The following is a 27758-nucleotide window of genomic DNA, read 5'->3' as shown; positions in this document are numbered from 1 at the left end:
AATTGGCTGGGTTATGTCAGTCAAAAGTGGGTGGGAGAGGGGACTGTGGTGCCATCTGGGTGTCAGCAAACCGTTGGATAATCCTGGGGTCCCTTCATCCCTCCATGTTTTCCCCATTCTGTCCCAAGGACAACTGCTGCCAACCTGTCCGCCATCTCAACCAGAGCGCTGCAGAGACATACACTCAGCAAAACCAGGGCTTATAGTCCCCGACAGCTGCCACCTCCAGTAAAAAAGCTCGTGTTTCCCCTGTCAGTGTCGTATAGTGCTTGACTAAATATCTTAAGTTCAGGAAGACTACATGTATTACACCCTGTTAGTAATAAATTACTTCTAATATGAAGTAATCTAACTGCTGTTATATTTATTTTAGCAAACACAATATTCCAGGTGCGCTAGCTGAAGGGAGCCACGCAGGCCTGGTGAAGGGTGAGAGGCCAGACAAAGAGCAGTCTCAGAACATCTGACCAGTACTGTAGGCCCTCTGTGTGGGAGGGCGGCTGGGCAAGACGACTACTGACAGCTGCTTCAGTCCAAAACATGATCGGGGGGAAAAAAAACACAGACGTACTCCCACGCAGACACAGAAGCCCTGCAGAAACCTACCGAGCAGACACACAAGCGCTGAACTGATAATCCCTCATCCGGTAATGGTTTATTGTGGTCCTACAATGGCTAATATGTAATAGAACAAGTCCAAGTCCTACAGAAATGCTCCCACTATAACTTGCTATCTGGTTTGAGGGGTTACCTTTATCTTTTTCGTATCATCCTGATGCTTTTTTTGCACAAATTGCCTCCAATGTTTCCATTTTTTATTTCCTCTTTCACTAACTTCCTTTCTGCTTCCAGTCCAGTATACTTAAAATACCCCAGGGGGCAAACTCAAAAACACTGCTGACTTGTTCAGTTTTGAGCACAGAAGGGGTCCTTTTTTCCAGTGGAACCAGCAATGCCCTTCCCAAACAGTTTGCTGCTTGGAATAATTTCTGCCACAGTGTGTACACAGAACAGGAGGTGGAGGCAGTTGCAACAGAAGGGCAGAGAGATGCAAATGAGCTGGAGAAGGTCAAGGACATTGAAGAGAGCTGACAAACCTTCCTTTAACCTCATGATGCAAAAGAGACAATGGACGATGAAGTCTCAATAAAACCGCATCAAACGGCAATCCTCTGTAAAATAAAGATGTGTTCCAATGGGATTGGCAAAGGGGGAAAGTAAAAGGTTTAGAGGAGAGTTTCAGATAAGCAGAAAATATAAAAAACAAAACAAAAAAACAGCGCTATGAGAAGGAAAAGCAGGATGGTTGTGATACACCATGCTGCATGTAGGGAGCTTACTGGAATGGCATTCTCTCGTATTTTAACAGAACATTAAGGGAAATGTGGTTTTCTGTCCAACAACGATGGCAAATCAGTGCCGCTCTGTAATCTGCAACAAGATTTGCTGCCGTTTGCAGTTTTACACCACTTAAAGCTACTATTTTAGTTTAATCTACAGCACAGCAGGAAACAGAAAAGCTTCAGGGGCGGAGAATCTTCCTGTCTGCTGCAGATGACAGTACAGGGGGACTGAAAAAACACAGTGACTGGAAGTTATGAGGCTGCTTGTTGACTCTCTGCTTAAAGGGATCCCAACAATAGCTGTCTGCAAAGATTTCTGACAGTCAGATGATTAAGTGCTCTCAATTCAAGGTCCCTTTGTGCCTAGCCTACATTTACTCCAAAATATATGTTAAACAGACAAAAGGCAACATGCGCAAATACACACACACACATCTCCAGTCTTCATAACATTTGCGTGGATTTATTTAATCCCTGTCACACTGAGGTGCTGGTGGAGGATGGATTGGCTTGAAGGATTTCTAAATCTGTGTCCGATTACTTACATCTCAAGCATGATCTCGTTCAGGTAAATCCCGTCCACCAGCTCAACATATTCCGATAATTTTGTGCCATCCGTCACTGTCGGCTGCCCGACTGTCTGAACCTGAAAATAAATGGGGGGGGGGGGGGGGGGGGGGTGCAAAAGGGTGTTAATAAACCCAATAAATGGACAGTATTAGCGGGCAGATGTGGCCACCGAAAGAGGTTGTAACACATTTGAATAGGTAATTAGGGCGCTTACCCAGCAGACCAGAGGCGTGAGCATAAACTGCTCCAGCAAAGGGGTGAAAACCTCGTTTTCCATATTTCCCAGAGCCACGCGGGCAATTTATTTTAGCAGATGTGGAAAAAATGTGCAATCCTTCACAGAAAGGTGCGTTTTTTTAGCTCCACTCATGTAGCCGATTCGCGCATTTTGGCTGACATCCACAGAAAGACAGACGGGTGTTCTTGTAGGGGGGAAAAATCCACATCCGTTAATCCACAATCTTCTAGACAAGACCCAGCTGTTTCAGATGACAGGGTCTGAACTTGCTGGTTCCCGGCAAGGACGAGAATCTTTCTAATTTTACATTTTTGATGCTAAAAAAATAAAAAAGGGTCTGTGTCCGCACTTGGAATCGCTAATGTTAGCTGACCTGTGAAACCAGGTGAAGTATAGCTTTATGCTAGCAAATTAATCTTTTTTTTAAGGGGAGCGTGACACAAAAAAGATCACAGAACGTTATATAGGCAGTCCTTCAACGCGTCTAAGAAGTAAAAATATCCACTAATGAAAACCCCAGATTCCTGGATGCTATGTTAGTCATCCCTCCAGTGGGTAAAAGGACATTTTTAGCCAGTTAGTCTTCTTCTTCTCCTGCCTCCGTTCAAATGAGCGCAGAGCAGCGATGATGACTGGAGGACACTTAGGACCGCCCCTCTCTCTCTCTTCTCTGCATCTTCCTCCGCCTCCTGTGTGCGGAAAAGAAAAAATAGGCCCCTCATCAATCCTTTCTCCACTTCTTTGAAACGAATCGGTTCATTGATTGCCAGAGAATAATGGTCTGATTTAAAAAAACAATTAAGGGGAATCGAACGAAGGTTTAAAAGAGAGATGGAACTGTAAGAATCTCTTCTGCTGCACACTGTATTATGAGGGGACGTAACTAATTCAAAATAAACCTTAATTATGATTATATATTTCATAATATCTTGGTTTAGACCCTTTGTCTGCCTAGCATGCAGTCCATTACATCAGAAGGTAAAATACTGACATCTGCTGGTTAATGTACATAAGCATACTGAAGGGATACAGTAAAATTATAACTTGACATTTGTCCTGCTGGCGAGATGAACATATGTTTTATTTATACAATACAGACAACTGACTGAAATTATGGGTGAACATATTTTCTTATTAGAATAAAGACTTTCAACAGTCCAGTCGGTCACATACTGTATAAAGAAAAGAATTTATATATTTCAGCAGGATTTGAGGGACATGTACACTAAATCCACTAAAACAAAAAAAGCAATTGTAATTGTTCATGTGGAGAAAAGTTTTAAAGTTGTCTCACCAAAATGTTAAGTTTTATAAATATCCAAAGCTAAAAATAGTGCCTTAAAGTAAAGCGCAGACTCTTTCAAGGATAAAAGTTACTGCTTCTACCTTCTTTCGACCGAAAAGGACTAAGATCTTGATTAATAAAGCTGAGTCATAGAAGCAGCTGAAAATTCCAAATAAGTGCGTAGCAAATCTATTTCAGTATCAAGGCAAGGGCTGAAAGACCCACACTCTTCCATCCCAGAGGTCAGGAACGATGATGAATGCCTCTGTGAGTGTCGATAGACAGATAACCAATGAAAACCCTAAGAGGCCAGGTCACCTCTTCAGGACCTGGGGCAGATTGATTATCTATTTCCTCAGCGCATTTCAGGAGCAGTTCTAATGCAAAAGCTGCAGACCTTATTTGCATTTAGAACAACGGTTGCACCGGTCATTGTTTGAGCTGAAGGCCATTAGAGATCATAACAAAGCTTGTTGTGTCTTTCTTTTTCTTTTCTTTTTTCAAAAAATGTCTTGCATCTTAAGGTGGAAATTTTAAAAAAAACTGCCCAAATATTCCTTATTTTCATTGTGACAGAATCAAATGTGCAACAAACATACTTTGGACTTTGTCTATTGTTTTATATTACATATCTTACTGCCATTTTATTTAAGTCTGTAAGTACCTATTTTTTAAATGAAAATCAAACCTAAATTTTGCATCGGACACTGATGAATTGGTACATAGTCTTTTCCACATTGTGATTCAATTTTTCCCTTGTAATCAGTTTGTTTATCTATTGAATCCAAACTCAAGCTATTTTCTTTCTTAAACCAGATGTTTCTTGACCCTCCAGCTCAGTATTGACACAGACAAAAATGATTTCTGTCGGTTTAGCCTCTGTTTGCTCATCAGAGAGCTGTTCTCTCCAGCCCAGTGTAGCATTTATTTGTATCAGAGTAGAATTCCTTAACCTTGGATTGAACGGGAAGCTCCTGCTAGTTTTATTGGCATATATTATTCATGATGCTTTTAGTTCGCCCATAAAGCTGCATCCGCCCTCACTTATGGCCACAAGTGTAGAGATCCTCAGAAGCATTCCTCACATACAAACACTGATATAAAATAGGCAAAAAACCCTTAAGAATCTGTGAACACATGGAAATGATTCATCGAGTTGGTGCAAATCAAATCCAGGGCAAAAAAGAGGGGAAGAAAAATCACTGGATGAGGATTTCAATCCACCAAGGAGAGAGCTAAGGCTCCTCAGCGACCAGATAAACCTCCTTCAAATCGCTGTAGTTTCCTGTTAGTTGTTGCAGTGGAATTTACAAGTCACCACAAATATTTTCATTTGGGACTCTGCTGAACTCACATGCAAGAAAGCACATTAGGCTGACGCTTACTGACGCTTCCTCTGTCTTAAATTACCTGTTTTGACCGGCGCCACGACAGCAATATTAACATTCAACCATCTTGACTGTAAAATACTTGTTTTATTTAAATTTTTCTTTGATACTATTGGATACCATTTCTGTTCACTACACACTAACAATATTACTTTTCCAAATGTCTTAAATGAATTTAGATTTTGGATTCATGATATTCATCATATTGAATCCAAAATCTAAATTTGATTCAATATGATGAATCCAAAATTTAAATTCTTTTAAGACATTTGGATTCATCATAGTGAGTTTATTATAATTAGAAGCTTAGATATTTATGATCTATGGATCATATACATAAAAACAGCAGTGGGACAGACTGATCCTGTGAGGTTGGTTTGTTGTAGAAACATTGTGTTAAGAAAAGTTAAACTAATTTGTGATTCCAGGTGTAAAAACATACCTGGCAATATAAAACCCCAGAGCACGAAGTGTAATACTCAGTTAGTCACATGGCAACAATTTTAAGAGACTCGACTGGTAAATAACCTGAGGAACATGTGAGATACCGTTCTGCTCTGCCACGTACTGTAATCTAATTACCGTGTCTGTGACAAAAGAAATCATGCCTTGGCACTTCAAGCTACCATGAGCTGTCCAAACAGTGGTTTCACTCAAGCTTATGGTTGTCCACATCAGTCTCAGGAGGTTAAATCCAATTACTGGCTGACAGCTGACGGCAGGAATGATTTTCCCAAACAGAAACTGGTTGCAATTTCTTCATTATTTTGTATTTCATTTAAGGACTAGATGTTATAAATTATGTTGCAGAACATGTGCGTCAATGGTTGTTCACATCCAAAAGTTGAGTATGAAGTCAAGCTGGCTCCGGATCTTTAAGGTGATAATCTCAATCTATGTCACGACAGGAATGTCTCTGCCTGCCAGTGACCTAGAAACCCCTCACCTAGCACCCCTGAAGAAAATCCTTAGTGTCTGTGTGTGTGTGTGTGTGTGTGTGTGTGTGTGTGTGTGTGTGTGTACTGATGAAACGAGAGAGAGATGAAGAGAAATTGTCCCTTTGTCATTCGTAATCCTTGACAAGAAATTGACACCAGGTTTTGCTCCGGTCTCTTATTTCCAAATATATGATATAACAATGATGCATATTGACCTCTGTCAGCTTATATATGACAGAGGTCATGACATCTAGCAGTACGTTTGTACAACACATAGGTGTTAAAGTCGTGAAGCAATCAAATGCTGTAAAAAGTGAAGGTCATTTTTGCTGTTTATCATTATGTCATCTAAACGATTACAGGAAGCATTCACTGCTGAGTGGATGGTCGTAAAATCTAAATGTATCACAGAGTCATGCTCACACAAACCTTGGGAGTAATAAGAGATGTTGTTGCATCGTGTTGGTTTGTGTGAAATTGCACTGAAGTCTGCGCAATGGAAACATAATCCAGTTTTACAGATGCTGTCCATGCTCATCTGTTGCCATAACAACTGCAGCACCCCACTGTTGGTGCGAGGGCTCACTAAGTATTGTGCTTTCTGGCTATAAAAACTGATCTGCAGGCACAGACACAAAATTAAGCAATAAGAGATACATTGGTACATACAGTAGGCAGCAGTATTTCTACACAAAAGGAAATTCTATAAAGAATGGACATTCTCAATTTATTTATTACTGGTATTAATTCGTTGACAAAGGCAGACATTAGATCCTGGGTAAATATTGGCAAATGTAACTACCAGGGCTCCCATACAGGACATAATAGAAGATATTGGACTTTCTTTGATGATCAGGGTTTGAAAATTCTGGTAAAAACAGATGTAACTTAAATAATATCCAAATAACATTTTTCACGCTTGGTCAATTAAGTGGCCTGAAACAGTAAAAACAACGTAATGTAGATTCTGCCAGAAGTCAAAGTCTGGAACTCAGTCAAATATATATTTTATCCTAAAACACAAAACATTCACATAGCAAAGTTATTCGACTGCTCTTCTGTATTAAACATTCTTGACAGTGATTAAGCTATGTGTTTATTTCAAACAGCTAATTTTGGTGAGGAACAATGGATCCGGAAACGTCATGCACGTGTGATCTTTTTTCCCATATACGTATCCGCTACTCTTCCACAGTGTACATTCCTCATTATTGGGCAATACTGCCACCTAGTGGTAAAGAATAAAAATTGCGAACTTCATACGCAGCTGCCTCCTGTGATACACTCTTTCTTATTGAATAATTGTGAAGAATCTTCTATAATATTAGCAATGCTACTCAAAATACTCATCAATCTCTTATTTCTATCTAAAAACTGTAAATTCGACGCAAAGTGAAATTCGTTAAGTATGCTCCGGATGACTAAAATCAGGGAGGAACTATTGTTCAACGGATGGTACGGACATATTTCACGTTGCACATCAGTTCCAATTGAGCCTATCAGATCACGCGATTCGAGGAAGCAATTCCGCACATGTGACCAATTAAGATGGAAGCCCCCTATACGCACGTCTAAACCGGAGAATCTCCAACTATAAGTTTATTTTAAGGTTTTGATTTTATCTTTCGAGATATGAGGTATTTCCTTCGATTAGGGCATTCATTTGCCCGGCTTCAGGTTCGTTTATGTCACCAGAGCGTTTACAGTAGCCATTCAAATCCACGAAGAGTGGGAGTGGACCTTGGGGAGAAGTATGTCGACTTTATTCACTTCAGTCAACTTATTAACGGGCAACACTTTTTATTCATTAAGGATATGCATATAAAATGCCAGTGGATTGATTACTTTGATATCTTTATTTTGACAAGTTGAATAGTTAGCTATTTCTACAAGAGAAGGGTGAATATATATATAAATTTTGGGTACTTTTTACATGACGCTAATGTAATGTTGACAATGCGATATTTGGATCATATGCGGTGTTTTTATCGTAGGAAACTTGAAATAGCTTCTGGGAGACTTGCCAGATTTGCTGATGGATCTGCTGTTGTACAGGTACACATGCAATCAGAATCTACAACAGACGCAATCACGCTGTATGCGGCAATTTGACATTTCTAAAAAAAAATCCTCTGATCTTTTGCAAGCTGGGGGAGACCTCTGTGATGGTGACTGCTGTGAGCAAAACCAAACCTTCCTCATCCCAGTTCATGCCTCTTGTGGTATGTTCTGTCATGATTATTGACTTGAATTTCAGGACGTTGTTCTGTAGTGAGTGTTTTGTGTGTGTGTGTGTAATGCTTGTGTATGTGTGTGTGTGTGTGTGTGTTTAAAAGGTGGACTACAGACAAAAAGCAGCTGCTGCAGGGAGAATTCCTACCAACTATTTGAGGCGTGAGCTTGGTACCACTGATAATGAGATACTCACCAGCAGACTTATAGGTAAATAGTTAAGAATATTTGCAGTCAATTGCCTGTTATTCGTTGTGCTGGTGGTGATTGTTGTGCGTTTTAAGTAACATTTAATTTTTGGTTTCTATTGTCCAGATAGATCAATTCGACCACTGTTCCCTCCTGGTTACTTTTATGACACTCAGGTCAGTTTCTAAACACTTCATGAAAATATATGATTGATATTTTTCTTTAAAAAAACCCAAAACAATATTAATGTATCGATGCCCGCACTGTCTTTTGTGTAAACCCGTGTTCTTGTCATCTCCTGTAGGTTATTTGCAACCTGCTGGCAGTTGATGGTGTCAATGATCCAGATGTTCTTGCTATCAATGCAGGTTAGTTGCATCTTGTGATTATCTGCAGTTTGTTCTTGGATCTGTAGTTAATTTAATCTTCCTCTTATTAAAGCATCGGCTGCTTTAGCCCTGTCTGACATCCCATGGAATGGACCAGTAGGTGAGCAACAAAGAATGGGAAAACATTCTACTGTACCAGTGATTAGCATCTTGGGGCTACAAAGTTATTTGTTTGTTCATACAGGTGCTGTACGTGTGGGCTTAGCAGATGGAGAGTTGTTGATCAACCCCACTAGGGCAGAAATGAGCTCCAGCACTCTTAACCTGGTTGTGGCCGGAGGTCCGAGCAGTCAAGTGGGTAAGGTGTCAAAAAAACATTAGAAAATAGGTCATGTTGGCCTGTGTGTCCTGACCATTTGATTCAAATGTTTCTTCAATGTGTAATTGTTCATCAGTGATGATTGAGGCATCTGCTGAGAATGTACTGCAGCAGGACTTCTGTCATGCAGTCAAAGTTGGCATTAAACACACCCAACAGATCATACACGCCATCCAGCAGCTCGCACGAGAACAGAAGATCACCAAACGCACCCCAGTCAAGCTCTTCTCAGTTCCAGCTGACATGGTGGAACATGTGCGGCAGTAAGATGACATTAACCATAGCCATATTGGTAGTTTACATACAGCCAGGCAAAAAATACATTAACTAAATAAAATAATTAAATGTATTCTCTGTTTCTGTTTTGCAGAGTAGCTTCTGAGAGCATCTATGCTGTTTTCACAGATTCCACTCATGATAAGGTAAATGTACATTTTCTTGACCTTTGTAAAGGCTTTAATGAGGGCTCAGTTTGCTTGCTGATGTTCAAAAGTGTTTCAATTATTAAAATACAAATTGCCATTCACATATTTACTGCTCTTTTGTCTTCTATAATAATTAGTCTATTTTGAAGTAAATTCCAATTAATGTGAAAAGATTCTCAACTTTGTATTAGATTTCAAGAGATGAAGCTATTAACAAAGTTCGCCTTGAAACTGAAGAGAACATAAAAGGTAAATTATTTCTTCTACACGGAGAGTTTAAATTCTTGTTTCTTGTTTTGATTTAGTTCTGTCAGAAGAACAGTGTTAATTGTTATGTTCCTCTCACAGACAGGTACCCTCAGGCTGAGCCCTTCGAAGTCATTGAGTCTTTCAACACTGTATGCAAAGAAATATTCCGCAATTTAGTTCTTAATGAATACAGGAGGTAAATCAGTGCTAGATAAAATCTTTGTCACCTATGTAAGAAGCATGTTCTCTTAATTCATGCAAAAATCTATTTTCTTCTTGTTAATGCTGTAGATGTGATGGGAGGGAGTTGACAGCTTTAAGAAACATTTCTTGTGAGGTAGACCTCTTTAAACCGCTGCACGGCTCAGCTCTGTTCCAGAGAGGACAAACACAGGTATGCAGATACAACCAGGTCAGAGGAAATGAATCAAGCAAAGATGAGATTGAAAATGAATATTTAGTCTTGTTTTCACTGTAAAATACTGTCATTTTGATAAAGAATGGAGACCACAGAAGGGTCTTTTGTTTGAGTGCAGCACCTGTAAAGGTAAATCTTTTTGTTTTATAGGTGCTGAGTAGTGTCACATTTGATTCGCTTGAATCCAGCGTCAAAGCAGATATAATCACCACAGCTTTGAGGTAAGAACACATGAATACACACTTGAAAATGTTCCATTTACGGTGATGAAACCGGTTGAGAACATTCCGTTTTTCTTTTTATAGCTATAGAAAAATATGATTAGTCTTTAAATTAAAATCAAGAAAACGAAGGCTTTAAAACAAACTTAAAAATAATCTGTCATTTATTTCCTTTCTGCAGTGGCATTAAAGACAAAAACTTCATGCTTCATTATGAAGTAAGGAAAATGTATTTTCTATTTCTTTGTATCTGAGTTTTTCCCCTCACGAGCATTTAAAATCTTTTCCTTATTTTCAGTTCCCGCCATATGCAACAAATGAAACAGGAAAAGTAGCAGGCCTCAACAGGAGAGAGCTTGGTCACGGTGTGTAGAAAATCCTGGTCTCCATCCAGACAGTAGAGCCAAAGATTGCAAAGTTTTGCTGTTGATGTCTTTCAGGGGCCCTGGCTGAGAAAGCCTTAAGATCAGTCATCCCTAAGGAATTCCCTTTTACTATCAGAGTCACTGCTGAGGTACTTGAGTCTAACGGTGCGTACGCTGAAGCTGTTTCTCAAACAAGCACAAGCAATCAGCAATAAGAAGTTTTATTAAAGTTTCTCTCTCTTTTTCTTCAACCCGTGTCAGGATCCTCCTCCATGGCGTCAGTATGTGGAGGCAGCCTTGCTCTAATGGACGCAGGTACCTGAGTGGGAATAGAAGTGTTAAAAATATATGAAGTTAATAGATTTAAATGATTTTAAATAACAGCTTGACATCAACTGCTTAGATAACCGTATTAAATGAGTATTAGAGATTTTAAAGGATGCATCAGTGTATTTTATGATCGCTTTGCTTCACAGGTGTGCCGATCTCATCTGCTGTGGCTGGCGTAGCAGTCGGCCTCATTTCCAAAGCCAACCCAGCAAAACTAAGCGAGATCCAAGACTACAGATTACTCACTGACATTCTGGTGCTTACAATTCTCTTGCATTACCAGTTTAGAACTGTCTGTAACTGCCAGATGTACATATTTAATGAGCTGCCTAATGTTTATTATTTTTGAACAGGGCATTGAGGATTACCTGGGAGACATGGACTTCAAATTGGCAGGAACAAACAAAGGAATCACTGCTTTACAGGTTAAATGTTTTAATGCTTTAGAAGGAAAGTCCTGAATATAAGATACACATTTATCTAAACGTGTTTATTTCACCGCCAGGCTGATGTGAAGATTCCAGGTTTGCCTCTCAAATTGGTAATGGAGGCTATTCAGCAGGCCACAGGTGAGCTCAAAAAGCAGCGAGACAGCTCGGAATTAATGATTGTGAAAGATAAACTAAAGTGACTTTATGAACTTGTGTTTCAGTGGCAAAACGAGAAATCTTGGGCATCATGAATAAATGTATTGCAAAACCCCGAGCAAATAGAAAGGAAAATGGACCTGTTATTGGTAAGTTGTTTTTCTCATCACACATAAACATTGTGAGAGTTGGCGTGGCTTGTTGATACAGTTGCATAGTTCTTCTGATGAGATAACAGGTAAATCTTTAGCGTGTAGTCAAATGACCGAACCTCATCGTTATAAGAAAGGCTAGTCAAGGGGGAAAGCGTCCCAGAGTGAAGAGTGAAATTGAGGGGAGGGTCGGGGCTGGTCCATGTCAGGTTTATGCCTATGACACGACACTGTGGAGATATAAAAAATGAGCTAATGTCTTGCAAACAATACTCATAAACTGTAGTATACGTGATAGTCACCTTACGATAGAGTTAATAGGTGAGTAAAATACATACACAACTGTCATACTTAACAGCGTACTTGGTGGTCCAATAGCACCATCAGCTGGTCAAGAAGGCGCATAACAACACTCGCACGCGGCGCATATGTCGGACCGAATTAAGCATTGCGGCAGTGTTACAAAATCTGGCTCCATGTACACACAACCCCTAAATCACTGCAATCATACTGTTTTCATAGACGATGACAAACAAGACAACAAGTATACTACTGGAAGAAATATATATCTGGATGTCAAGGTGGTATACACCAGATACTTGGTGCATCCTCTTAACACTTAAAAACACTTCCAGATTAAAACAACCTTGGTTACCTACAAGTTTGAAAAGCGGCCGTGGCCTGTGGTTGATTACAACCCCAGGATGACTACGTCACTTATGTGAATAAGGACAGAGAAACCTATGCACACCTGTAGAATTATAACCTTTTACACAAGTTGGTTGTGTCTTCCTGAAGCCTCCCTAACAGACACGCAAAAATGTTTTGTCAACTCAGAAAATGTGCGAGTGCCCATTTCCAAACGAGCGCTTTTTGTCGGTCCAGGCGGTTACAACCTTCGCAGGCTGCAGGCACAGACAGGTATTATGCAACCTGATCTTTTTATTCACTTGGAAAAAGCCCAGAAATTGTGTGGAGAAGCTTTAATTTTACGCTGAAACTGTTGATTTGCCTTTTTGAGGGGTGACAATAAATCAGGTGGATGAGGAGACATTCTCTGTGTTCGCTCCAACACCAGGAGCCATGAATGAAGTCCTCGCCTCTATCAGTGAGATCAGCAAGGATGATGTGAGTTTTTCCTACTCAAGGAAATAAGGAAACCAACGATAAAAACCATAAATGTTTCGTATTCATGTCACAAATGAGATGAGGTCCATTTACAGACGATGTTTTTTGTTGCAGCAAGAACAGCAGCTGGACTTTGGTGCCATCTACACTGCCACCATTATTGAGATACGGTAAGAAACAGATGTGGATGTTTAGTAGATGCTCAATGGCATCTGGGAGAAGAAGCAAACAATGTTTTAGTTGTTTCTGCTTTCCTTCCAGGGATATTGGGGTGATGGTGAAACTTTATCCCAACATGAGTCCTGTACTGTTACACAACTCACAGCTGGATCACAAACGGGTTCGACAAGTTCTCACAATACTGCTTGTTCTTCCATTTCCCATTGACTGTAAAACATTAAAATCTTCCCTGTATTTTTGCCCTTATCTAGATAAAACATCCAAGTGCTTTAGGTTTTGAAGTGGGACAACAGATTCAGGTAGGTGTCTTTAACTCCACAGTTTCTAAACACTAAGAGGATTCCTCGTGTTTGCATTGTGAGATCTTTGCTCTGAACTTTTTTGACAGGTCAAATACTTTGGACGCGACCCAACAGATGGAAGAATGAGACTTTCGAGGAAGGTGCTGCAGTCTCCTGTTGCAACTGTCGTTAAGACACTCAGTGAGAAACAGAGCATCTCTGTGGGTTCAAGCAGCAGCCAAACCAGTAGCACAGCACCAGTAGCAGAGGATGCGTGATCCTCTGATCCTGTCACAAAGGAAGCTGTGCACAAAGACTTGACTGTGCTTTTCATTGATAGACATTCTGAAATATGCACAGTGGTGTTTCAGCTCCTTAAACCGGTTTTCCTACATCTGGCATCAACAGGTGGCTACAAATCGAGACGAACATGCGGATTGATGTGCGGGAGATGCACTTCAAGAAATGGTCGGGTTTTAACTTAAATGTGTTGTGCTTGTTTTCATTCCTTTCCTCGCTCAGCTTGTATTGAAACTAACTCATCCTATCATAATCTGTTTTCAAATTTAGTCTCTATTTAACGCATGTTATATATTTACAGCAGTTTTTTTTCATATGTAAATAAAGCATTTCCACAAGGTTTAGAGGTGTGTTCGTGGGAGTTTTTTTTCTGTTCTTCCAGGAGTATATTTGTGAGGTCATCCAGTCATGTTGGATGAGATGGCCTGTCCCTTAATTTCTTCTCAATCCATCCCAAAGGTCTTCCGACAGCTAGAACTGGGCACAGGCCAGTCAAATTCCTCCCCATAAAACTCTCACATCCATGCCTTTAGGGACCTTGATTTGTTCTCTGCAGAAGGGAACGACCTCTTCTTTCACAAATGTTTGAAAATAGACATTCAACTGTTTGCATGTGTACTACTGTACTGTTGTATTTTGTGCAATCATTACCTACGCCAGGGGTTATGCAACAGCCGGCGTTAGTCTGAAATGTTATGAATGGGTTTTAATCAAATTATCCGGGTAAAAACCCGAGCCTGAAGTATAGGGCGACCTCCTTTTTTCCCTTATGGCTAACCCGAACAAGCACAGTATTTATCCTTATCACTATCTTAATGTTTTTAAAGTTATATCTTCGTCGTACAGTATGCCTGGCGGTTGAGGACTGTTGCTATTCCGTTGCCTACCGCTAGGTGGTACACCGAGTGGGGAGCGCTTCTCATTGGACACTCGCTCGGAGGTGGAGACCCCGCGGCAGCTTCTGCTTGATTGACGTCGAAGAAGAACACAAGATCGGATTACAAGATGGCGGTCCGTGGACGTTAGCTCAAAGGCCTTTAGAGTTGCTGTGTGGGAATATTATAATTCGGCACTACGTATTCTCCTCCTTCAAATCGTGAACTCGACATGTTAAGGGAATAACTATTAACATATTTTGCTTACGACTTTTACACAGACGCGCATGTTTAGTAACATGCAGCTGGAAACAAAGCTAACAGGTCGAGGGTAGGAAAACAGACGAGGTGAGGCTATAGCTTGTTAGCGGCTAGCTAGTGTGCTAGCTTCTATTTGGATAACAATGTCGGACACTCGGCGGCGAGTGAAAGTATATACGTTGAATGAGGATCGGCAGTGGGACGATCGGGGTACCGGACATGTTTCGTCTACCTTCGTTGAGCGACTAAAAGGAACATCATTATTAGTTCGAGCTGAATCAGACGGTAAGTTCCTAGCTAGCGTAGCCGCAGTGACGTTTCGTTGATTAGCGTTAGCAAATCTCTTGTTCAGAAAGAATGATTTTTGTTAACCACTTCATGCGTTTGTTCATCGAATATGACTCAGTCGCCTAAACTTTTAAATATTCGTTTGTGGTTGTTTGGAGCGGGCATATTTACCTCTGCAATGCCACATTTGTTGCACAACTTTGGCTAGCAAGCCTGTTTATCTGGCGACGTGATCGTAGTAGCATGGGGGGCCTCAATAGAGTGATGTTCACACTTGTGATCACATCGTGTTTTGGCTTATTCAAAATCTAACCATGTAAACACTGTTATCGCGAGCTATTATGTGTATATAAGGCAGATTAGAAATATCCACACGCCGGTTATTGATGTGGCAATTTTAAGATTAGAATTTAGTTTTTGTGTTGGAACTTTATTCACTTTCACGTTGTATACAGGAAAGCTTAAAGATGAGTAAGCAGCAACCATCCACCCATTAATCTAACTAATTTCTGTTATTTCTGGCAGTTGATGAAAAGTTATACCTAGTTATACCCACTTTTCTTTGTTGCAGGATCACTGTTATTGGAATCGAAGATAAGCCCGAACACTGCATATCAAAAACAGCAGGTAAGTACTGTTTACAATTCAGTTGTGTTTAACATTTAGTAATCCTCAGGATTTTTTTTTTTTAAATGGCTGGTGATTGTGAGAATAGAAGGTGCAGATGTGATATTTGGAGTATTAAAACATGAAACTAAGAGAAGCCTCCATATGAACCACTTTAAATCATTAAATCACGGAACTTTGTGTTTGTGTTTGAATTTGGTATTTTTTTTATATCCCCAGGACACACTGATTGTTTGGTCTGAAGCAGATAATTATGATCTTGCCCTAAGTTTCCAGGAAAAGGCGGGCTGTGATGAGATCTGGGAGAAGATTTGCCAGGCAAGATTTTTTTTGTATTATTAATAATTTGGGTGCTGTTTTGTGACTGTTCTTAAGTATTAGATTTGGGACTTGTTTGTGCAACAGTTGCAAGCGACTTATTTATCTAGCACATTTTTGATGCCCAGGTTCAAGGCAAAGACCCTGCCCTCGACATCACCCAAGATCCCATCGATGAGTCTGAAGAAGAGCGTTTTCCAGAGGAGATTCCAGAAACAAGCCACCTTGTGGAACTGCCTCCGTGTGAGTTAAGTCGACTGGAGGAGATTGCCGACTTGGTTACCTCCGTCCTGTCGTCACCTATCCGTAGGGAAAAACTTGCTCTGGCTTTGGTGAGTGAGGGCTACATCAAGAAACTCCTGGGCTTGTTCAGAGTATGCGAGGACCTGGATAACAGGGAAGGCTTGCATCACCTCTATGAGATTGTCCGGGGTGTCTTGTTCCTCAATAAAGCAGCCCTCTTTGAGGTGATGTTCTCAGACGACTGTATCATGGATGTGGTGGGCTGCCTTGAGTATGACCCAGCGCTCGTCCAACCTAAACGTCATCGGGAATTCCTGACCAAGACAGCCAAATTTAAGGAGGTTATCCCTATCACGGACTCTGAGCTGAGGCAAAAGATCCATCAGACATATCGGGTGCAGTACATCCAGGATATCATCCTACCAACGCCGTCTGTCTTCGAGGAGAACTTCCTGTCAACACTCACATCATTCATTTTCTTCAACAAGGTGGAGATCGTCAGTATGCTGCAGGTATTGAGCTTCAATGTCTTTTCCCCCACAGATAAACTTCCTCAACACGTTTGTGCCTTTCGGGACTTGTTGGACAAGTTTTACTTTCCAATTAGCTTTTAGTTAAAAGAAAAACGTAACTTCTAGACTGAATCCACTCATTTGTTCAACAGATGCAACCTTACAGATTGAAAGAAGGTTTGCGGTTCATACATATGTGTAGTCCTTTTATAATAGATACAATATAGCATTAATGTATTCTGTTTCAAATAATTCGTTATCTGTAATGGACACTTGAGGCATAATGAAGTGTATTTCCTATTTGGACTTGTTTTTTCCTTTTAAAGGAGGATGAGAAGTTCCTGACGGAGGTCTTTGCACAGCTTACAGACGAAGGAACCGACGACAGTAAAAGGAGAGAACTTGTAAGAGCATCTTATTGGACAGCAACATTTTTATTCACCCTTTATTCATGTTCCCAGTATTGAATATTTTCTTCATTGCTGTGTGGAAATATCTTCCAGTTTTGTAATTTTAGTAACATGCATTTATTTTTCTTTACTGTTTGCAAAGGGAAATATTTTTAATCATTCATGATAAATCAAAATTGTTAAAGGTCAGAATCAGAACAACCGAGTGATTCTTTATTGTTTGTTTCCATTTATTTGCTTTTAATTTTTACTGTTGATTAATCTTTACCTTTATGATTCCCAGGTAAACTTTGTTAAGGAATTCTGTGCATTTTCACAAACCCTGCAGCCACAAAACAGGGATGCATTCTTCAAAACTCTGGCCAACCTCGGCATCTTACCTGCTCTTGAAATAGTCATGGTACGCTGCGACCATTGTGGTCAAATGAGTGTATGTCTGTAAAACTCAGCTGGGTCGCATGTCAGCGTGTTGCCTTTCTCGCATTAAGGGAATGGATGACCTGCAGGTGAGGGCAGCCGCTACAGACATCTTCTCATACCTGGTGGAATTCAGCCCCTCCATGGTCAGAGAATTCGTCATGCAGGAACCACAGCAGACAGATGATGTAAGCAAGTAACGATGACGTCAATAATCCAGAATTCAATTTACAAAATTGACACCATGTGTTTTTTTGTGTTAGATTGTGTTATGATATTCTGTTGCGTGCAATGCTGTGGTGAATTTATTTTTAAATTTGGGTGCTCTTTTTTTTATAGGATGTTCTGCTGATAAATGTAGTGATCAAGCAGATGATTTGTGACTCTGACCCAGAGTTGGGAGGAGCGGTACAGCTGATGGGGCTGCTCAGAACTCTCATTGACCCTGAGAACATGCTGGCATCCACTAATGTAAGTAAGACTAACGGGCGTAGAGACCAAAGTAACACACTAACTATACACGTCTCTGCCTTAAACATTATCATTAACTCACAAAAACATCTTATTTTGGTTCCTCTAGAAAACGGAGAAGACCGAGTTTCTGAGTTTCTTCTACAAGTACTGCATGCATGTCCTGACGGCTCCTCTGCTGGCAAACACAGCACATGATAAAATCTCAAAAGGTGAGTTGAGTCAGTATTGAGTGTTCCAGACCAGTTGACCCTCACTGATTATTGTGTTTGTCATCTTTCAGATCTACAGGAGGGATCGGCTAAAATAAACCCAGTGTGTCCAGGTCAGTGGAATGTCCAGAGTCCTGTCAAAGCCCTGATTGGTGAAAAGTCGCGGTATATTCACAGCAGTAGCTTGACTTAAAAATAGATCTGGTCCCTCATGTTTAGCTCTACCTTATAATTTATATTTAGTTCGGCTTTTTTCTCTAGCCGGCATGTCCAACAATGATTTGAGGCTGTTACGGGGAACCTGGGATTTGTCTGTCTGTTAGCAAAATAACTCAAAAGTACAGATTTGAATTAAATGACACTATGCTATAGGTGTACCCTGTAGCCCACAGCCTCGGCCTAGCAGCGTGGAATCACTAGATTTAACAGGGATAAATGATTTCCTATCGCCTCTCATCACTGTCCCCAAGCATATAATAATTTGTATGTTACAGCTCACTACTATTGAGAGGTTTAAAAATAGCTTAACCGAGTCTGGAGTGTGTCAGCCATATGTGTGTTCCAGTGTCCAGCTGCTGAGGACAAACTAATAATGGAGTGTGTTCAACGCTCTAAGTAGCTCGATGTGATTTTTCAATTTTTATTTATACGTTTACTTTTAGACAACTTCCAGACAGCTCAGCTATTGGCGCTGATCCTGGAGCTCCTGACCTTCTGTGTGGAGCACCACACCTATCACATCAAGACCTACATCATGAACAAAGACCTGCTCAGAAGAGTGCTGGTGCTCATGAACTCCAAACACACCTTCCTCGCGCTCTGTAAGTCCTGGACACACGCTGTGGTTTTATCTGTTTAAGCACATTTTGCCACGTACACAAATACAGATGCTTGTTTATTTCCAAGGTGCCCTGCGATTCATGCGTAGAATCATAGGTCTGAAAGATGAATATTACAACCGCTACATAATCAAAGGAAACCTGTTTGAGCCTGTCATCAATGCCCTGCTGGACAATGGCACCCGCTACAACCTTCTCAACTCAGCCATCATAGAACTGTTTGAGTTCATCAAAGTTGTGAGTAGAAGCACAAATACGCCTAATACTTTTTTAGTTTTTTAAATGTTGACACGTGAGGAGGGGTTTTCTGTGAGTGATTTGTGTATTTGTCTTTTCCAGGAGGATATCAAGTCTTTAATAGCTCATATTGTGGATAACTTTTACAAAGCACTTGAATCCATTGAGTATGTGCAGACTTTCAAGGGGCTGAAAGGGCGGTACGAGCAGGAAAAGGACAGGCAGAGCCAGCGAATCAGCAGGTCGGTAGAAGCTCAAGCACGCGTTTCCCCCCCTCTTTCAGTAGATCACACCCCAGTTTTCCCTCCAGTAGATATCGAAGAGATGCCAGGTCTCTGGATGAAGACGAGGAGTTATGGTTCAATGATGACGACGACGACGATGAAGGAGAGACTGTCGAGAAAAGTCGAATCGAGGACGACTTCTCTGACAGTTACGGGAAATACATGGAAGCCAAGAAAGGTTGGCACCACCAGCATCTATGAATATACCGAGCGCGTTATCGGAGCGTAGCGGCACATTTACCATCTCGACTGTGCGTTCTGGCAGGTGCCGCCAATGGTGCCGGTAACAACGTTAAAGCTGCTGCACTCCCAACAGCAACAGCAGTCACTCCAAACAGCAGCTCAGCATCTTCTGTCAAGACGGTTTCTCTCCCTGCCACACCAGTGATGAAGGTAAGATTGTTGATTAATGATTATTAACCCCGGCCTAACTGCCGCTGCTGAGGTACATACACGTGGTTGAAATGATGAACAACGCTAATAAAAGCATGTTGCCTTGACTACGATGTCACTCAAGATGTTTGTATTCCTTCTCAGACCACTCTGGTTGGTTTAGTGGATTATCCCGATGATGAGGATGAAGAAGACGACGATGAAGAAGAGCAGTCTCCGAGGAAGCGACCTCGCTTGACTTCTTAAAGCTGATTGTACTGATTTGGTGGTCAGGGTGAACGGATTTGGTCCCATTCTTCCTCCTCTGGTTGGCTCATTGGTCCATGGTGTGCCTGTGCCATTTTTCATTCTCAGTGAGGAGGCGGTTAAAGCTGAGACCTTGACTCACTGCCCCCCCCCCCAACCTCTGCTCTTTTCTTCAGTGGAAGGGGATGAAGAGACTCTTCTGGAAACCACCTGCTATTCCTTGTTGATTTTATACTGACCCTTGACCAACAGCCTCCTTAGGGGATCCCAGTCTACTCTGTCCTTTGCCATTTCAACCCTCTTCCATAAATCTTCTGTTTTTCCAGTTCTGATTTTCTTCAAAACTCTTTTCCCATCACCACCATCTCCTCTTTACTGACCAGTTAGAGTTCCTGCTGAAAACAACAGTGCTAAGGTGGTTCCCAGTGCTGATCTGTTGCTATAGCAACAGGAGCAAGGAAGCTGTGTACGACGGCGACCCAGGAACCCGTGCGTCCCCACTTGTTCCATCTTCAGCCTTTTGGAACCTGAACTAATGAGCTCCAGAGACGGAGGAAAAGCAACAACCAGCCAGTGTACGAACTGTTCCGCAGGCCAGTCAGGCTAGCAGGGCTAGCCGTCAGTTATAGTAAGCTTGACTGGCTGTAGTAGTGTGTGCCTCCCTGCAACAGAACTGTCCACGTTTGTTGGGGATAAAGGATCTAGTGAACTAGAATAACTGAACAAAAAGTTGAGACGAGGAAATTGACTGAAGGCAGACATTTATCAAGAAAACTGACCAGTGGTGAGGCTTGGATCTAGAGGAGCAGGACTCGAACCTTCAGAAACCATGGCATCATTTTTGCCAAGGCTCACTGTAAAATATACACACACACACACAGAATTGCATTAACCTGAAATTCTGTATTTCATCACTTTGTTAAGAAGTATTGTACAGAGTTTTTCCCTTTTTAATCATTTGCCCTGGTTTGACTTTCAAAGGGCAGGAAAACCTTCCGACCTGTGTATTTTTTCTTTTCTTTTTTTGCACAAAGGTTGGGTCACTCTTACCTGTCCAGTCAAGTGCATTTGATTTATTGTAAAATGAAAAGGAATTTCAGATGCTGGTTTTAAAAATAACATTAAAAACTGCAGTAAAGTCACTGTTGTAGCCAAAATTCCGAGGATGTCTCTCTTTTGTGCCCACACGTACCCCAGAATTGTCTGACGGAGCTGAAAAGCTGCTCTTCCTCTATTGGCGCGTGTTGTCTCAGGAGTTTGATCGTGTTCAAAGGCAGGAAAAACAGTTCGCAACACTGCCAGCTGGGAAAGAACATCTTCTGTTCTCCAAGATACATTTTATTACCCTGTAAATAACTTTTTTTTTAAAAATCCCAGCTGAACAGTTTTTATTAAAAAAGAAAAAGATTTGGACAGATCAGAGGTGACTGACCAACAGGCAGGCAGAGGTTGGTTAAAATATTCCTCAAATTTACCAGAACACCCTGCAGCAGACAGAATGAAGCGTTATCAGACAATACTAAAACTGCAGAGTTGCTCCACAAATGGTGGTGTAATGACCAGTTTATTACCTACAGCCAGTTCTTTTTTTTTTCCTGTCCCAACAAGAGTTGTTTTTTTAATTGTCCTAAGTGCATTTACCAGCACCATTAATTCTTAACATTTGTATGAGTTTATTTGATACATTTTGAAATTAAATGTGACCCTGACATTGAACTGGTTACTGAAGCTTTGTTTTGATTTGATTGTTGCACTGACTGGCCAACAGAGGTCGCTATTCCTTCATCACTCCATGCATCGAACAAATTCCAGATGATTTTTATAAAATGTGATTTATTTTAAATGGCATACTTGAGATACAAAGTGACAAATCGGGATCTTCCCTCTTTTTTTATGAAAATATCCCATGTTCAGTTTCACAAATCCCACCACATTCTTTGATTAGGATGAGCTGCTAATGTTATTAGCACAAGATTTGAGCAAATCCTGTGAAATTGAACAAAACTGTACACGTGTGCATCCTAATGACACATCAACAAAATATCACTTTCTGATCTGTAACCGGTAATCTCATTAAACTCCATCATATTTACACTTTACATTTATTGTTCACCACATATCCCATATATCATTCAAAGCATTTCTCCCTTTCCTAATTTAATCTGATCATACATTACCAGGAACTTTCACCACATCTGTCAGTGTAACAATCAAGAATGCACCAAGAAGACCTGATATTTCCTTGAATGCGACATAAAATGATTTCTCTAGATTAAGAGTGGCAGAATAACTAGATTACGGTAGTAACACACGACAGAAGGGCTGGGCGTTACTTCCTGATCACTTCCTCTTTCAGTTTGTCAGCCAGGTGTTTTCTCTTCTGTAGCTGCTTCCTCTCATCAGCAGACACCTTCCTCTCCTCAGCAGACACCTCCTGTGAGGAGACCAGGTAGATTTTAATACAAATAATCTATAATCATCTCTAGCGCTGATGGAGAAGGGAGGGAAGACAAACTATCACAAACACATGTACAGACTTGCTAAAGTCGGCTGAACAAATGGCTGATGCTGATGCAGGCAGCATAAGAAAAGCTTTCTGTTGGAGTCTTCAGTGGAAGGGACACTGCTCGCTACCAGGAGTTAAACAAGCTGCATCTAGTAATGCAGCAGGTGCAACACTGCAGCATGAACAAATTCACTTGGTCACATCAGACAGGTGGATCACCTTCTTGGAAGAGTTACAGCGTTGTGCTGAGGGAGGAGGAGGAGGAGGGGGGGTACAGGCCCCATTTCTCTGGGACTGTCCCACTGCCTCCTGACAGGCCAGGCCAGGGCAAGTGTGACAAGATGAAAATAAAAAAACGCACAAATAATGCACAAAAAAAAGGGCAAAGTCAGACGGAGTGTGTGAAATTAGGACGATAAGAGTTAAAGAATATCAGGCGAGTCATATGCTGCAGTTACCGGGGACACGTTGCTGGTGGTGGTGGGTTCAGGGTTCGAAGTCACCTCCGGAGATGTCGGTGTGCTCTTCTGCTGTTCTTTTTTCAGCGCATGCAGCTTGTCTCGCTGCAGGCGCAGATATGCTGCCCTCTGCTGGATCTCTTCCTGCTGAGACGTTGACAGCTCCTGGAATTAAATAAAGGCGCAACCAAAGATGTTGAACTAGCCAGAGAAAGGTGAGAATTCTGGGCTGTCTGACCACTCCTTACTAGGTGAATAAACCTGGAGTTACTTTATTATACCCTTCGCTGGAAAACACATTCTTTACTGCCAGGACATGAAGATGAATTGAAACGACCCAGACGGACTTACTGTAAAGGGCTTAGAGAAGCCAGCCTCCCTGTGTGCCTCCTCCAGGCACGCCTCAGACACCGGCTGGCTGCTGCCGCCCTGCGCACACCGTGGTGGCGTTCTTACTGCAGGAAGGACGCTGTCCTCCACGCCGTTACGCTCCAACTCTGGACGCACACAGTGTGTTTCAGCGTGTTAATATGTCAGTCAGAGAAGCTTGTGGTTCAGCTGCTGGTGGAAAAAAGACTGAAGCTCTTCGGATTTACCTGGAGTGACTGTAGATGAGGAGCCGCTTAGAACTCCGCTCTTCTCTGTTCCAAGTCTGGAGATCTTGACTTCTTTTCTCGCTGCTGAGCTTCTCTCCTGTAGTAAATCAGCCAAAAGAATGAATATTCCTCAGATGATATCGCACTCTGCCTCCCCATATAACATACTAATGATCTATTCACTCCTAAATCACACAAACATTCATAACACTATTGGAAAATTACACCATTACTGCACAACATATATAATAAGTAGGTTTAATCAGGATATCTAGTAAACATCGATTGGAATTGGCATTAATGCATCCTTGGTTTTAATATGGATGTACTAGGTGGATGGGTTTAGGTTACCGGATTATATTCAGTGGCACTACTTCCATTCACTATTCGGGTGTGGTGAACATTATTGCTGCCACTGCTGTCACGATTCACCTCAGTTTTGGCCTTAATGAGAATGAAAAACCAACAGGACATTATTGACAACAGTGCTGCACAGAAGAGCAATGAGTCCCAACATGGGAAGAGTCATGTTGGAAACAAAGCTTCACCTCCGCCCTCTTATATAACGGAGGGTGGCCTACTTTGCTGATTGGACTTGCACAAAAAGGCTCACATGCTTAATCTGAGGTGCTACAGTCTGGCAATCATCAGGATTTCATTTAGCTCAATTGGTCTCAGGATTTTTACCTTGGCAGAGTTGCGTTGTTGGCCGGGGGCAAAGTTGGTATCTTGGGCTTCTCTGCTGATGGCCGCTGACTTGTGGGAAGTGCTGCTGCGAGCGGAAGGAGTCTCAACCTCTAATAGCTGCCTCCTTTTTTGTGCTTCATATTCCTCTTTTGACTTTCTGACAGAAAATGAAAGTGAGCTGTTGTATTATCTGGGTCAATTGAGCCTTTAGTAGCGGAAACATCACTCAGGCTTGCTCACAGGGATCACCTGGGCATCACACAGATCCTTTAATTTGATTCATTTAATAGCTTAAGTTGCCTTACAGCAGACACATACACATACAAGCATGTGTGTATGCACAATAAAGCAATAATAAGAACATCTTTTAATGATCAAATATGTGCAGTTTGAGCTTTGTGATGCATGATTGCTCTACTGCGTGTTGCATTGTTTGGGTGAAGCATTAATGACAAAACACAAATATGAAAGGAAATGAGCAATTCATGCGCATATCAGAAATGAATTTTCGTAAAAATACAGAATAGAAATGCTATTTCTCCGCTGAGTCAATCCCACGAACTGAAATTAGCTGCATCTTAAGGAGCTTAACTGCAGCATCATGAAATGCAAAGTGTTCTAGTTGGCCAGGCAGCTACAAGCAAAATCCCATTAGAGAACAGGGACAAGAGCTTCCACAGTCTTGGACACATAATGTATAGACAAGCTGCCCACTGCAACATGCCCTAATATTCATATTACTGCATGTAAAATGATTAAATTCATCTGAAAATGTATCAATCATGGACACTAAAAATAGCACCTAAAGAAAATATTGTCCTGTCACTTGGGTGAAAATGCCACAATGAAACTTCCAAAGAGGCAAAAGGGTGTGTGCATGTGTGTGCACGTGTGTATAGGTGGAAAAAAGAGAGACAGATGAGTCTTACTTGAGAACATCCTGTAGGATACTTATTTCTTGCTCCTCCAACTCTTTCATCTCATCCACACCATCAGTTAGACTATCGGGAAGGCTTCCTACACACATACACACACATACACACACACATTAAAATGACCTACATTCGCAAGAATTCCACCAGCATCTTAACTCAACGTTGAACTAGTGAGAAAAATGTGTTAAATTAACCAACCCGAAGTTTCCTTGATGATCCGGAGGGCTTGAAGCTGCAGCTCCATGTTCTTCTGGACCATCATTGATCGAAACATCTGGAAGTCGTCTGTAGCCAGAATTGGCTGGAACACTGACTGAAAGAAAGTGAAAGAATGAATGAACAGATCTTCAGTGTCAAACATTTATTAAAAACTACTTTAACACAAGTTTTTATTCTTATTTCAGTGAGGCAAATGTAAAACAAGCTAAACAAAATCCAACTGAGAAAGACAGAAGCAACAGTTTTCCTCCACATACAGCAAATGTAAGTTAACAATGAAGCAAACCTATAAGAACGTTTATAAATAGTAACCAGGATTCCCGTTACCCCAAATGTGTACACTGTCTCAGGTTCCTCACATTAAAAGGCCTTTTTTATGCACCTATTCATTCCTCTTTATTCCTAATTAGAGCAATTAATTATTTGATTAAAAACAGATTAACTTAATTATTTTGTCATTTTATGAATGAACTAAAAAAATGGACAGAACCTGCAGCAGCTGCGAAATTAAACTTCAGCATCACTCAGTGATATAAAGTGCTTTAATCTGGTGAGCAGGTCAGTGAATATCCATCTCAGGGCTAATTAATTAGATCTACATCTCCAGGGGATACCAATGAACTCCATCCTTGTAGATCCCTGTGTGGCCACATCGCACCTATGGATGATAATGCTTTGTTTGTTGTCCTTGTTGTTTACAGCAGTGTGTAGTTATGCTGCAGGACTGAAATGACTGAGATGCCCACTATTAGTTAAACAAATGAAATTCAGTAATGGTGCACCATTCTCTAGTCACTGCAACTTAATGAGTAACTTCAGAGATGGCAGAGTAACCTTCAGCTTACTAATGTAAAAGAAAACACACAGAAATGTTGAGAAATTGGCCTCTCCAAGGAACCACATATCTGAATATCCACCTAGATTAACTTGAAGATGGCAGCATATACAAGGAGCTTAAAATACCTGCATTGTTTTAGACTTGGCAAAAGGAGACGTGCAGGCATCCAGAAACTGCTGGTCACTGATGCCAACTTCCCTCATGTAATTATCCAACAGCCTCTCCACCTATAACAGCAAAGCAGCTTAAATCAGCATACTTTGGTGAGTCTGCAAAGCAAAATCACTGTTTCCATCAGACGAAGTATTGCATAGAATCAGGGTGCTTGGGTGCAAGTCTGTACTCACCAAGGTCTTATACTGCATATGGATGTCTGTATATGACAACTTATTTTCCTCTTCATCATCGAAAACTGAAAGTATGCAGGCTAGTTAGACGAAGCAGCCAAAAGCAAACAGTCCAGCCATAAACTTATATGTAACGGAACGTTTTGCAGCCTTTAATTACACAAGCCTGATCTTTATGATAAAGTTCGCTCATTTTACTACTTTACCTAGCCAGCTAACGGTGGCTAATCCGTTGTGCTACCTCTGGATTAGCTTAGCCACTAGGCTAACAGGGCACAGACACACAAAAAACATTTGACATGTCGTCATATGTTCTTCTTTTACCTAAGGATTTTGTCTCAAGGAATTCATTGATGGGGATGAGCCATATAGGACTGCTCAGGTAGCCAACGATGCTCTCGAAGACCCATTCACGGTCGTCCTCGGCCATGGCTGCTCCCGGGTACCAACACGGCCAGCGACGGCGCTCAGGTCAGCAGGTCCAGCTTTACTTCCGACACGCCGGCTGAAAAGCACGGGAAAATGCATCTGTTCCGACCTGCACCTCGCAGCGCTGCACACAGACAGCGCACTCATCAATTTGCCTCTAAGGGTGGCGACGCCTAATCGGTTTCTATGGTAACCATTGCGTCAGCACAAACGCCAAGTTACAGAAGCCCATGAGGGACCGATCCTGCAGGAATTTGGTCATTTACCTATAAGTTATCGGCCAGCATCGAGTCACCAGGCGGCAACGACGAACCACACTACAATGCACTACAAATCTCTTCTTTTCAGACAGTGTAATTTGCAATTCCAAACGTCAAAACCTGTTTTACTATCCCCAGCCAATACAAAAACCTAGCGTGTCATTATTAATATAAAATGCAATAGTAAATCAACAACAATTTAGTCCACATGATAGTAAAGTTAGTATGACACAGGTACCAACCTGGAGCAAATGAAACCGGGCATGACGGGGAAGCCCTCTTCCAGGATTAGCCTTAAAGGTAAGCCCGCCTTTAATTAACAG

General features: G+C 41.3%; 4 protein-coding genes across 16 annotated transcripts in view; 2 read left to right on the top strand and 2 right to left on the bottom strand.

Moving 5' to 3' along the window:
- ccdc88ab (coiled-coil domain containing 88Ab) overlaps positions 1-2766 on the bottom strand; it is a 38206-nt gene extending 35440 nt beyond the window's left edge. For all 9 annotated transcript variants that reach the window (XR_008952882.1, XM_057048455.1, XM_057048463.1 and 6 more), the window contains exons 1-2: positions 2128-2766; positions 1889-1989 (exon numbers count right to left, since the gene is read on the bottom strand). Coding sequence is in view for 8 of the 9 variants with exons in the window: in XM_057048455.1 (XP_056904435.1) it covers positions 1889-1989; positions 2128-2190 (164 nt within the window). In the remaining variant the exon portion in view is untranslated. The remainder of the gene's footprint in view (positions 1-1888; positions 1990-2127) is intronic.
- Positions 2767-7275: 4509 nt separating this feature from the next.
- On the top strand, positions 7276-13871 carry LOC130534120 (polyribonucleotide nucleotidyltransferase 1, mitochondrial). Its single transcript, XM_057048026.1, has 28 exons — positions 7276-7513; positions 7757-7817; positions 7910-7984; positions 8099-8204; positions 8310-8359; positions 8488-8551; positions 8625-8672; positions 8757-8870; positions 8968-9154; positions 9262-9313; positions 9508-9565; positions 9665-9761; positions 9857-9959; positions 10134-10204; positions 10386-10422; positions 10503-10569; positions 10645-10734; positions 10831-10884; positions 11046-11155; positions 11253-11324; positions 11405-11468; positions 11552-11635; positions 12476-12559; positions 12660-12766; positions 12881-12936; positions 13028-13106; positions 13198-13245; positions 13335-13871. Exons 1-28 carry the CDS (start codon positions 7395-7397, stop codon positions 13503-13505), a joined length of 2328 nt encoding a protein of 775 aa, XP_056904006.1. The 5' UTR covers positions 7276-7394; the 3' UTR covers positions 13506-13871.
- A 633-nt stretch (positions 13872-14504) lies between these two features.
- ppp4r3b (protein phosphatase 4, regulatory subunit 3B) lies at positions 14505-21317 on the top strand. Of its 2 annotated transcripts, none has more exons than XM_057047071.1 (16): positions 14505-14948; positions 15523-15578; positions 15798-15896; positions 16025-16651; positions 16978-17055; positions 17345-17461; positions 17550-17666; positions 17818-17949; positions 18059-18161; positions 18233-18274; positions 18824-18982; positions 19068-19237; positions 19340-19479; positions 19551-19699; positions 19787-19914; positions 20059-21317. In XM_057047071.1, the coding sequence occupies exons 1-16, from the start codon at positions 14807-14809 to the stop codon at positions 20158-20160; spliced, it is 2361 nt and encodes a 786-aa protein (XP_056903051.1). In that variant the 5' UTR covers positions 14505-14806; the 3' UTR covers positions 20161-21317. The 2 variants fall into 2 exon arrangements, with proteins under 2 accessions (XP_056903051.1, XP_056903050.1); XM_057047070.1 differs by having other exon boundaries at positions 19548-19699.
- Positions 21318-21973: 656 nt separating this feature from the next.
- Positions 21974-27728, bottom strand: cfap36 (cilia and flagella associated protein 36). 4 transcript variants are annotated; one of them, XM_057047076.1, is made up of 13 exons: positions 27678-27728; positions 27071-27251; positions 26747-26811; positions 26525-26626; positions 25541-25655; positions 25337-25424; positions 24408-24564; positions 24072-24164; positions 23721-23817; positions 23476-23621; positions 23125-23289; positions 22886-22975; positions 21974-22594 (listed from the first exon to the last, which is right to left on the bottom strand). In XM_057047076.1, the coding sequence occupies exons 2-13, from the start codon at positions 27174-27176 to the stop codon at positions 22490-22492; spliced, it is 1329 nt and encodes a 442-aa protein (XP_056903056.1). In that variant the 5' UTR covers positions 27177-27251; positions 27678-27728; the 3' UTR covers positions 21974-22489. The 4 variants fall into 4 exon arrangements, with proteins under 4 accessions (XP_056903056.1, XP_056903057.1, XP_056903059.1 ...); XM_057047077.1 differs by lacking the exon at positions 27678-27728 and adding an exon at positions 27442-27458; XM_057047079.1 differs by lacking the exons at positions 24072-24164; positions 27678-27728 and having other exon boundaries at positions 27071-27379.
- Between the last annotated feature and the right edge of the window lie 30 nt (positions 27729-27758).

The sequence above is a fragment of the Takifugu flavidus genome, chromosome 11 (assembly GCF_003711565.1).
Source record: "Takifugu flavidus isolate HTHZ2018 chromosome 11, ASM371156v2, whole genome shotgun sequence".
NCBI lineage: Eukaryota > Metazoa > Chordata > Actinopteri > Tetraodontiformes > Tetraodontidae > Takifugu > Takifugu flavidus.
This window is presented reverse-complemented; position numbering and strand designations above follow the sequence as displayed.